This window comes from Mycteria americana, chromosome 2 (genome assembly GCF_035582795.1).
Source record: "Mycteria americana isolate JAX WOST 10 ecotype Jacksonville Zoo and Gardens chromosome 2, USCA_MyAme_1.0, whole genome shotgun sequence".
Taxonomy (NCBI): Eukaryota; Metazoa; Chordata; class Aves; order Ciconiiformes; family Ciconiidae; genus Mycteria; species Mycteria americana.
The window spans coordinates 122,636,482-122,649,056 of NC_134366.1; the positions used below are offsets into that span (position 1 = coordinate 122,636,482).

Genomic DNA, 12,575 nt, shown 5'->3' on the forward strand with positions numbered 1-12,575 from the left:
TCAGTTTAAAACCATTGCCCCTTGTCCTGTCACTACAGGCCCTGGTAAAAAGTCTCTCTCCATCTTTCTTATAAGCCCCCTTTAAGTATTAAAAAGCTGCAATAAGGTCTCCCCCAAAGCCGTAGTAGTAGTAGTAGTAATGTGTGTTTGTGTACATATATATGCGCATGCCAAAGTAGTAGTGTGTATATATATAAGCTGAAGTAGTAGTATATATGTCTAGACTGAAGAATTTGCATTAGCTCCTTTAAAATAAATATATTAAAAATATTTTGGATTACTTTATATTACACTTAATATCTTAAATACAGTATACAAATACCTATCAATTCAAATACATCTGTCTATAGTACAGTCCGCTTTACTTAATTTTTAAGTATGGAGAGACATCCTGGCAGTATGTAAGAAACTATGAGAGAAGAAGATAAAGTCTTCCTAGATCTTATAATTTTCTCATTCATTTTAAATGTACTTTTAGAAACAGCTGCATGAGTATTTGAATTGCGTAAAGCTTTTTGGGGGTATACCAGCAAAGCACCTTAACTGTACACCCTTCAGAAAAAGATCCTTTTCCTGCAGGCTGCTGAATTGGATGTGGTCAAAAACACATTTTGAAGTGCACAGAATAGTCTTCTCATGCCATTTGTACCCCCTGCTTGCAACAGACTGGATCAAACTACACTCAGTCATTTCAGAGGAACTTTACAATCATTCAACTGAAATTGATTTACTGTATTTGAAGCACAGTAAACAGGCAACTTGATTCTTGATAGTTCTTTCTTTGCGCTAGCAAAGTTTACCTTAAAAAAACAAAACCAAAGTCCTCAACAAAAGACTGTGCCTCATGGAAAATGATTTTCAATACTGCAGACAGATGGTTTAAAATGACAAATTAAGAGGCAGGATCCATTAGCATAGGCACAGTCATGAACTAATGTATGTGAATAGTTTCTAGTACAAAGAGTCAGAAGTACAAATGGTAAAAAGTTCAAGCACACTGAAAAAAGGGATTGCACAACTGCACCCCTTACTATGCTCTTCATCTTGCTTATAAAGTAACGTAGAAGCATCATAAAAGAAAACAAATGCAATTTAACAACAAAATAGTTTTCTCCACAAATGAAAGAAGAGAAAGTGCAGGGTACGTCAACTTGGCTACTGCACCAAGGCAGTAAGACAGAGTGTGGTGTCTTCTCTAGCACTGTATCAGCTTTCATATTTTTGTACTACTGGACTCAGACTTTTAGTCAGGGCAGGCCCATAAACTTACAATCAGTGGTTTCCTACTCTGATTTTGATACTCTCCCTCCCAAGAGCCACTCAGACATGATCGGGAAGCAAGATCCAGTCTTCAGAAATTGTTCTATTAAGTCACACTCAATTTGCAGGGTGGCTTTCCTCTCTTTATGTAACTGTAGTTTATTTAATAATGCAGGGTTATCACAACTTTTTTGGTAAAGTATAAATAGAGAAGAATTACCCTGTAGTTCTCCAATCATTTCAGATCCATGACTTCTGTCCCTTCGTTCCGACTCCAAAGCTGCTTGCAGTTGGTAATAATCTTTCTCCACCTGCAGTTTTGTGCTTTCTAGAACTCTGCACCTTTCCTGCAGTTCTCTGTTCAGTGATTCTACCTGACTTAATGACTTGCTCATTTCTGTGTTACCCTTTCTCAGTCTTGCTGCTGTATCCGATTCTGTCCTCAGCAAATCATTTGCTTCTTCTAGCTGTTAAAATACAACAGACAAGAATCTCAAATATAAAAATTAATGGGACCAGTTTTGTTATACCTGAATGCTCAATACTGCTTCTCAAATCTGAGAAATAATGAAAACAATGAACAGAAGCAACATACTTGTTTTTGTAATTGCGTTATCTTCTCATTTGTAATTTGGGAATGCTGGCTGATTTTTTTCAAGTCTTCCATCTGATCTTTTAGTGTGGACACTAAAGAAAAATTACACCATTAATACATCAGATTAAAAGAAATCCTTAGGGTTTTGTTTTGTTTTTTTTACACAAACACGCTCCAATAAATTCTTGGCATATAATAGGTCTTTCATTGACTTTTTGGTTCTTGTACACATTTTTAGGTCAAATTCTGTGCTTGCAGAACAACAATCCACACTGTAGAGAACTGAATTTGAAAATAAGACAAAAATAAAGTGTTCTCATTAAAATTCAAATAAAAATAAACTCTAAATTTGCGTTCATTATTTGAAAAGATCCCTTTAAAGTTGCATAGCACTTAAGATGCTAAGGTAGTAAATTATTCCCCAAAACACATCATACACCTCATCAGTGTCAACTGGACAACATGGCATACCTTCATTTTCCACATTCCGTCTTTTTTCATTCTCTTGTTCAATTTTTCTTTGGTAGTCATTTATCTTATGTTGCAATACCATCTTTTCCTTCTCAATCTGAGACACTGTTGATTCCAAGTTCTTTCTTTGATTTCCCTAAAATTAAAAGCATTGGTATTTTCTATTTACATTTTAAGGAACAATCCCTGAACCAGTATCTCTGCAATTAATTAATCAAGGAAACTGATGCATCGTTTCCAATGAATGAGTTTCTGGCTTCCTTGAAAAGGTTTTCAGAAAAGATGGCTGTTTAACTTCTACATGACAAATTTATGAAATTGCCAGAAAAGTTATCATTAACATGATTATATGTAAGTAACTATTAAAATTATTATTAAGAAACAACATGAGGACTCAATAGAAAATCATCTGTACGTTAATTTTCAGAGTAACTGATTTTTATAACCTTCAGAGAAATTGTGATGAGCAAGACTAAGCAAAACATTTAGCAGAGGAAACAGAATTCAGTGTGACTTGCAGAAAGAAAAAGTTTTTGAAAATGTGTACAAATAAAAATATATCCCCCAATCCTACGTATTGAAATGTGATGGTTTGGTCTCAAATTTAAACACAGAACAATATTTTTAGTCACAGAAGAAATATCTTAAATCATGAAAGTACTATCCACATTTTTTACCCAACTAAGAAAGCTTTAGTGCAGAAAAAAATTACCTCTTCATCCAGTTCTTTCATTATCTTGTCTAACTTTATGTTTGAAGATCTAAAAATAAAAGAAAATAATTTAAGAGCTATTTGAGAAGGATACATTATACATAGTGTTTTTCTAGTGAAATAATTTGGGACCATTACTAAAGTGAACATTTACACTTTGGGTAATGCTATCTTGTAATAAACATTTGAAATTGAAGAAAACAATCAATCACTGGCAATAATTTGTAAAATATATTAAGTATTTATCAACTTTGCTGTAGATTATATATGCAAAACTTTAGGTACCACATTTTCTCCCTTATTCTGCAAATGTGAAAACAGTGTATGTACACAACAGGCTATCATTAAAATTAGAATACCCCGGTGAACTGCTCAAACTTCCTCTAGTTGAGAACTTTCCAAATACCTAAAATGGTTCATTAATTCAATAGTAGACAGCTCCCTGCTATGGATAAAGATATCTGAATAATATTATTTTAAAGTCTCTTTAGTGAAGCAATGTATTAGAACATAGTACTATAGAGAGAGTGAGGTTAAGTGCATAGTAAAACCTCAGTTAACTGGCAATAACGTTGACACATCCATTGCATTTTTGTAGCTAGCTATCCCTCTTCAAAGAGATAACAAAAAGGACCCAGACAATGTTACCTGGCAGGTACAATAAGGAGCAGTTACAGCAATATATCCTATCTACTAACTCTGCAGTAAACAGTGTGACATATCGGAAGACACACTGTTGTGCTCTGTAACTTCAGCAGCACTGCAGGAAGACAGTTACTGAGTATCTTTCAAGCAATGTACGTCCTGCTTGTGGAAAGCAATCAGAATGTGTGAAGAGTGAAGTTGTGTTTAAGTAAGCAGCAGTATCACACAGTCTAAATTCCCACCAGACCGTTTTGGCTACCAGTTCCCACATAAGTAGCTTGTATAGCTACACAGTATGGTCCTAATTCACAAGCCTAAATTCTTCCTATGTCCTATACCTAGTGTTGCCTCCTGGCTTTATTTAGGCCTTCAGGACAAGACTTCAAAAGGAGAAGCTAACTGAAGGGGAATTTAGTTTGCATGAATCTGAGTAAAAATTTCTGATTTTTAGAAATTTTCTAAATTCTAACTGTTTATTCGTAAGTGTAGCTGCAAGAAATAGGCAAATTCTCATGTAGCTACTTCTTCAACATGGTAGAAATAAGACTTTAGAAAGCAAAGAGTTGTTCTTATCTGTCAGTCACAGGAAAAAAAAAAAAAGGAATGTGGTTTACCGACAAGTACCATGTATTTAGAAACCAGGCAGTTAATTTTAATAATCCAATATATGTCATATATACATTATTTTACGTTTTTAAAAAAATCAGCGTGATCATTGTGAACCTCAGTCCAATAAAACATAGGAATTCAGAGATTTCGGGTAAACTCAAACATTCAAGTGTTCAGGAAGAATATCTGTTACATGGGTGCCAGTGAAAAAACATTGTCTTCATACTATATTCAAGAAAACCATTTAAATATTGTTTTAGAATGACTTAAACCTGTGCCTGGAACCCCCTTAGAGAACTACAGTACCATTCTTAGTGTTATTCTGGTAATCCCTAAAGCAGTAATACAGAACTGAGGTGTTAGATGTATTTAAATTATGTAAACAATTAAAAGTTCAAAGTCTCACCTGCACTTTTGCTCCATTTCATCTTTCAACTGCATTTCATTATGTAGTTGTTCTTCCAACTCATAGATCATCTTCTGCATATTTTCCAGCTTTAAATATATATTTGTACATGAAAGAACATGCATTAAATTTAAAAGGTTCAGAATATTCAGTGCTGATGTTGTATTACAGCTTACTCCTATCTAAACACTAGATTTTTACCTTATTAAAATGTGATCTCCCCCCAAAAAATTCTAAAAAAGTTAATTACAACTTATACAATTACAAAGAAATAACTTTAATATTACACAGTTTTATCATTTGAACACACATAAAATGTTAGGGTTCTGAGTTCCGTCAAAATTCATGGGGCTAAGCTAAGTCAAATCCTCTTTGTTTTAAGTATCTTCAGAATCACCCTAAAGACATTACTGCAAAGATATGAGAAAGCATTTTAATTAGTCTCAAAATTTCTTTTTCTAGCATGAACCACCACATGTATTTTGCAAAGCATCTTCAAGCTCTCAACAAGTTCAGGAAGCAGAACTAGGCCTGTCAGTTATTAGCAATGGGGGGAAAATGCTCTTAACATCTATTTAGTCAGATCATTTTTACAGCTAGCACTGTGCTAAGGTTTGAAAATAGTAACAAACTTAAAATGTTAGTACAGAACATTACTGTATAGCATGTACTGTTTGCCAGCAAGATAAATTCAGAAATTCATTCTTTTCACGTAGTCTCAAAATATCTACCTTCTACTTCATCTCTGGGCACAACAGTCCCACTCCAATATCAGCAAAATCCTCAATTAACAAGATGGTGTCAACTTTGAGGAAGCTCATTAAATCAAGCCCATGCTGATTCACTCTTTTAAACCTTTTTGCTGATCTTGTCAGGATTTCAGCCTTGTTTAGCTTTCCCACATTTCCCTCAACACTCTTGGAACTGCATAGAGAAGAATTACAGTCCTAACCTAGACTCTCTTCAAAGCAACATATTCAAGTGGTTCAGACCCTTTGCTTTCTTGTTCCTTGTTCTAACCTCAAAAAATCTAACAACTGCCTGACTCGTTTTGCACAATCATCCCAGAAAAAGGAGCAACAGAACAGTTCCTCCTACATATGCCTCTTCCTTTTTTCCTTTTCCCACAAAATATGCTTAGAGAAACTAGAACTGCTCACTGAGATCATAAAAAGGAGACAAATTACGTTTATCTCCATTTTTTCTCGATAGCAACAGTACGTGCTCTCAACAAGGACTGCCCTCTGTACAGTCCTAAACTAAGATTTCAGTTTGGAGACATATTATAGCATGCTTTATCCATATTAAATGGCAAAGCTATAGGTGACATTATTTTTGCCTACTTCCAGGCAGGTGTTTTTCTTGCTTTCTACTTTCAATCTGTTCTCCTTCTCATTGTAGTAGGAAATAAAGCATGGAGCACTCAGGTGCTCTCAAGAACGATAGATCCTTTCTCATTTCCTCCTTTTTCTTTCTTTCACGTTCTTAAGTTGCTCTGAAGTTTTCAGAGGAAGAACACAGACATGGCAACTGGGGACTAAGCAGAAACTACGTATTTTATATATTCACCACTCTATTCTATATATTTACCACTACCTATCACAAAGCCTTGAGAGAGCAAGGAAATACTGGAAGAAATAGACTTCTCAGCACTTACAGAACAGCTCTGGAAAACCAATTACTGGTGTGACATACAACATAACACCAGGTGGATGAGACAATGGCTGTAGTCAAAAACCACAGAGATGGCCCCTAAATCTAAACTTGGAGGAAAAAGGAAGGAGGACCAGTACACAACACATTTATCTCCTTGGTATGAACCACTGAGAAATCAAGAAGCAAGACTATTTAAAGGCTAGCTCTCACTTTAGTAAAAAGGGACCACAGCTACTGCACAAAAATAAAGCGTAAATAAGTTTCAACATAATTGCTCTTCCATTTCTTGGTTAGTCATTTTATAGACCTTCCAGACAGGCTGCATAAAGGAACTAAATGGGATGGATGAGCAACCGGTCCAAAAGGACATCTGGCAACTGATGCATTTCTGTATTGGCTTCTAATAGTTTGCATCTCTATTGCCTCCTCTTGCTTCTTTCTGTTTCTGGATGCTTTATAGTGCTGTACCCCAAGGGGCCTATCTAAGCTTGCTGAGCAGCCTAATTACATTAGTACAAGACAACAGGCTTCCAGAGAAGTTTTGCACAATCTGATATCAATAGACTAAATAATACCTTAAGAAAATCCTGAGTTACAATTAACTCAGTACAAAAGCATTCCTTTATGTTTTAGTTTCTTCTCAGTTTCCATTTTGAGTAGGACGCAGGGGAGGCAAGGAATATGGAAAAGCCTGCCTACAGCAGAGAAGCCAAGAAAAATCCCTCTGGAACTGCCATACTTTTTTTTTTTTTTAATCACCACAGCATAGTGTGTCTGGTTCTGCACCCTGAACCATGACGAAAACCAAAGACCCAGTGCAAAGGAATCTGTTAATCTCCTCTTTCTTAATATCTGAACTGTTTACAGGTGGTTACGGTAGCACTAAACCAAAGTAAATAATCAGATCTTCAAAGAGGTTTGAAATTCAATTAAAGGACACCGAATTCCATTTTTCTCCAAATTTATGGCCTAATTCTGTGAAGTTTTACACACTTGCAAAACACAATTAATTTCTTGGAAATTTCTGGCACTCGATCCAGAAGACACTCACTACCATGCCAAAATGCAGATAGACCAGGTAACATCTTGTGTTATATTTCCAGAACTAATAAATTTGCTAACCATGTATCAACATTACCATTTTCATTGCAGCATGTAATGAAAGAAAAACAGCTGAGAAAGAACTGTGGGGTAAAATTACCTTGTAGTAAAGACTTAGCATTTATTTAAACCTCTCTATATCACTCATATCCTTCCAGAGCTTCACCTCCCAAAACTGTTAGAATCACAAGACATTCAAATACACCTGACAATACGGACAGGACTCTTGAGGGATCTTTAACTACATGCAGGTGCCTGTAGCCCACTAATTATGCCAAGTCCATCCAGTAACTCTCTTCAAAGTCAACCAAAGGCCAGCACACAGCTTTAAGTATCTGCAAATATTTGAAAGTCTGGCTCTGTTTTTAATTTTACCGTATCAACAGCCAAATGCTTATGAGGAAAACAAAATTTATGGAACACATCAATATACATAAAGAAATCAAGACACGTCAATGCTTAATAAATTCAGTTAGCCCAATAAAGTATATAATCAGTTCCCCTGCCCTTTACAAATTTTCTCTGGGTAAAACCATATATCATTAAAACCTTTATATTCCAAGTTTAAGAGAAAAGGGAACATGCATCGATATCTGCTTCTCTTCTACTTTAAATGGAAAACATAACAGAGCAAAATACTACCAAAGTAAATCATAGTCAAAGCCAAGAAGATTTCTTTTAGAGTTAATTATCAATTTTTTCACAGTGTTTTCTTCTGGAAAGAACGTAATTTGTAAGATATCAGACCATTCTAAGGGAATAATTTGATTTACACCAGAACTTACACAGAATCCGAGCCGGCCTTGTTTCCAACACCTCAGCGTACCTTCCTGGAAACCTGACTGCCAAGAAGCTTGGGAAGCAGTAACTGAAAGAATTCCTGAACGTTTCTTGCTAGGTGAACTACTCTATAAATGCAGATCCTCAGTGACCCAATTCCCAATAGCTTGTGGGGCACCTCTGGGAAGGAGCAGAATACCCAAGCTTGGTACATTATCTGCCACCTCCCACTTAGTTCACAGGAAGTCCAGCTCTAGAGTTAAACTGGAGGGTTGCTGGAAAGCCCAAGCTTCCCGTCACACTCACATCCAGACTCCATGATTGCCACAAAGCCAGTGTACACCTGGGACTGATAAGGCACTCTAAAAATACTGCACAAATACTTTGACATTTCTAAGGATAAAAACTGTGAATCCAGTTCCACAAAAAGAGTATGCAGTTTCAGCTATTTTATCTCAATTCAGGAAAACCAATGTTATATGAAGAACTGAAATTCTGCTTTTCCAATAACTTTAATAGGCAGGCCATACTAAACAGTTAAAATTTATGCGTTGACTTCCCATATTCCAAGCACTAAAATAATTAGAACTCAAACAGTTTATTCCCATATATGCAATAGATTCTTTGCATATAGGATACAACAAAGTTGAAAATCAGTGAGACATACCACACTTTTATCCACACTGGAGCCTGTTCTGTTATCATTGGAATTTTCTGCAGAGACAGCTAAATACCTGTAACATTTAAAAAGTTTTATTTTAAGAGTTGTTTAAAAGGTTATGAAAAACCAGAATACAATCATCCTAAAACATAACCCCTAGATTTGTTGCTCCAAAATGTGGGTAAACAGAGAGTAACATAATCAGATTTTTTCATTTCTGTATTTATTATACTTTAAGATTTAAGCACATTTAATTGAAAACCTCACATAATTTATTGTAAAGGGTAAAGCAGAAAAATGCAGAAGTCCTTCAAAAAAAAGGATTTCTGCCAAATACTAATGCAACCACTTTTCTTTTTTTTAATAGCCATTAAAAAAATCTTTGCTTTCCATGGTTACAACACTCTCATTGGCTTCTATCCCATAAATATTTACTCAGGCACTTACGCAGCAAGTAGCAGCAATGAAGCGAACTCTGCAGAGATTGTGTAACTTCCAACAAAGTGACTAAGAGTTCCACACACAAAGTTTGCCCTGAAGCCAGTGTTCTTATTTTACATGTTTTCTAAAAATACCACAAATTTCTATTTGTCATGATTCTGAAGTCAGGTAAATAAATACAAATTACTATCTTCAAATTCCTGTGGTATTTGACGTGATATTCTTGGCCTGATAACCGATCAAGAGAGATGTAAAGCATCTCTAGCTGCATTGGATTATGTGAGGAAAAACTCCAACACGTGAACTGAGGAAGATGGGCACATCATCTTTTTTGTTCACATGCGTATTTTCACATATACAAAAACCTCTCCAAAAGATCAAGGAGGGTAAAATCAAAGACATCTCCAAAGCTAAGGTGAAATTAAACATCAAGACTGCTTTCAGACAATCAAATGACCAAGAGAAAATGGAACAGTTCCCTACAGAAATGGGCTTGCTGTCTTGAGTACAAGAAGCCACCATATTTTTGCACACCAGGGCTGTTGAGCTGTGAGAATGTGATATTTAAATAGGCACAGCACCAGCTCCATCAGAATCCAGAAGAAAACACGCAAGTCAGATAGGGCTGCAAAGTGTTCTCAGCTAGTATTCCAAAATCTGTGTTATAGGTGAAGTTCAGTAATAAACCACCATATTTCCTAGTTTACAATCAATGAGATTACAGCTTTAGAAAGTATTCTATACTAAAAGACTGTATAATTCCTTTAAGGACAGAAGTCACATCATTTTCCTAGATTTCCGCTTCTTTAAACTCTCCAGTATACATGAATAAGATGAAATCGAAGGAGGGTGGAGATAAACGTACAACCTTTTTCTAAATATGCAATTTTTTAAATGTTTGAAGTATTTTCAATAAAAAAAGGGAATAAAAATTAGGATTACAGGTTCAGCAAAAGTATGAACGGTCACTTCAGACTTTTCAAGACTATCACACCAGCAGAGTATTATGGGACAAAATTCAATTCTAGGACAGCATTTCAGTTCTAGTAAGTTATGATGGTATTTAGTAGCAGAGTTCTTCAATGACAACAAAACACAGCCACTTAAGTTCTCTAAACTACTGATACTGTCCCCCAAGAAGGAAGAGGGGGAGAGACGAAATTTTGTTATTAACCAGCTTCTGTATGCTACTTCACCTTCTTGATAATATATTCCAAAATCTTCCTGCAAGGCAAAAATTAAGACTTTTTAAATTATAAACTAAAATCAGAACAGTAGGTGAAATTCCTGAACTGCTGAACTCACACAAACTGTATGCAAAGCTTGCAAGTCCTTCTACGCCTTACTATGCATAAAGCAACAACAAATCCAACTCTTTACAGAGATGGAAAGAATTTCACCACAGGCTTGGAAAAGTGGTTCCTCTTCTATCCAAGGACGAAAACTAGATTTATTTCCTTTAAGGCTTTCCTACCCAGAAATGCCATTAAAACTAATAGTCTCTATCTGACATGGTCTACTAGAAGTTTTAGCCCATTTTAAGCCTGACTGACATCCACCACAATTAGCAGCAGCTTTCAAAGTAAGAAAAAGTTATCGAGATTTTTGAATGTAGATATAGCTATCCATAGTGCCTACAATAATAATGACTGTTGAAAGTATGAATTAATATAATTTTAACTGATGTAATTTAAAGGCTTCTAAGAAACAGTGAAAACTGTAAGGTATCACAATCTCACTCTGCAGTGGATGAGTTCTTTGGAAAAAAAAAAAAAGAAAAATTATGAAGCAGATAACAGGCAAGTAGAAAATATTTTATTTCTAGTAAGCCAGGGTTTAATTTATCACATGCTAAAACACTGATGTAAAATATGGAATCTTCATATACAGCTCAGGAACAGTAATTCGCAGTAAAACAAAGTTACATTCATATCCCTGATTCATGACTGTACGTATATAATTCAGTGCTCTGCAGGCAGCTCTGCCTAGTAGCAGCAACAGTGGATTTTTCTTGCTTAGCTTCTGCAGCACCACTATATAATAATCTTAATGCAGAATAAGACATTCACAAATTCAGTGTGATATTTTAAGGTACTGATGACTAGCAGTACTGGTTATCATTACTGAAGTGTCAAAAGAGTTTAATTTATTAGGATTCTGAATCATTAATAAAAATCTGAAAAGGTCTGTGTCTAAAAACTGGTTGGTAAGAATCAGAAACAGTGTTGACAAAACAATACACCATTAGCTTGCTTTCTGCATACATACCGACGATTGCTGTAATATGTAAATCCTACAAAAGGAAGTTGGTTGCCCACAAATGCTTTTGGTATGGGAAATGTTTCTTCCTCTCCTTTGTCTTCTTCCAGATCATCAAAATTACTAGTGTCAATGTCACTACTTAAGTCAGGCACAACTGGTGCTACGGCTAGAAAAAAAAGCAGAATAGTATGATAATGATCATTGTATTACTCAAGTGACACAATCAAGAATTTTTGGGGGGAATTTCTCTTTGGTGTCTAAGAAATCGCCTTCCTTGGCACAGAGTAAATAAACTTTAAATTCCATTAAAAAGAAATATGGCAGTCCTTTTTCTAACATAATACATAAGTAAGCCAGATCACTGTCTCCGAGAAAAGCATTATACTTACTGTCTCTGAGAGTTTCCCAAGCCCATTGATCATTTTTGAAGAAAAGGTGCCGTTTAATTTCTTCTACGCCATTTCGTCCTAGCCTCACTTCCCTGTTAAAGAGCGTTCTGGTTAGGCATGGAAGATTAAATAAACTATTCTGAAGGAAAGACTCATTCTAAGGCATAATCTAACAACAAAGACAAAAAATTACCTCTCAAACTAAGGTAAGAAATAGACATATCTCAAAGTTCTCATATGAAGATATCTATAGGAGCACAGCAGCTACATTTCAGAACACAGTCTGGTTTTAAGTCTGGTCCATAAGAAGTCCTGCTGCTACTGTTTCCACCATCACAGGCTGGCTAGGCAGCTGCCAAGCAACAGCTAGGTTCCACTTTTTCTAGGAGTTCATGCTGTTGTTTGAATCCCATGCAGCCCAGCAAATGCAGCAGCCCCCCTCCTTCATAGCACCAGTTCTCAGGCAAAGGTTATGCTTATATTAATAAGTAGTGTGGATACAACAGGAGTGTACTCACAAAGTGAAACAGACCTAATACCCGCATTTCAGATGGGCTTCCTTTGGGCCGACTCCACCCTGATCCTGA

General features: G+C 35.8%; 1 protein-coding gene across 2 annotated transcripts in view; it reads right to left on the minus strand.

Moving 5' to 3' along the window:
• Positions 1–12,575, minus strand: part of ROCK1 (Rho associated coiled-coil containing protein kinase 1) — a 94,531-nt gene that overhangs the window by 34,308 nt on the left and 47,648 nt on the right. For both annotated transcript variants that reach the window (XM_075494456.1, XM_075494457.1), the window contains 8 exons: positions 11,989–12,080; positions 11,606–11,765; positions 8,903–8,969; positions 4,699–4,787; positions 3,039–3,087; positions 2,327–2,462; positions 1,856–1,947; positions 1,481–1,727 (listed from right to left, as the gene is read on the minus strand). In XM_075494456.1, coding sequence (XP_075350571.1) covers positions 1,481–1,727; positions 1,856–1,947; positions 2,327–2,462; positions 3,039–3,087; positions 4,699–4,787; positions 8,903–8,969; positions 11,606–11,765; positions 11,989–12,080 — 932 coding nt within the window. The remainder of the gene's footprint in view (positions 1–1,480; positions 1,728–1,855; positions 1,948–2,326; positions 2,463–3,038; positions 3,088–4,698; positions 4,788–8,902; positions 8,970–11,605; positions 11,766–11,988; positions 12,081–12,575) is intronic.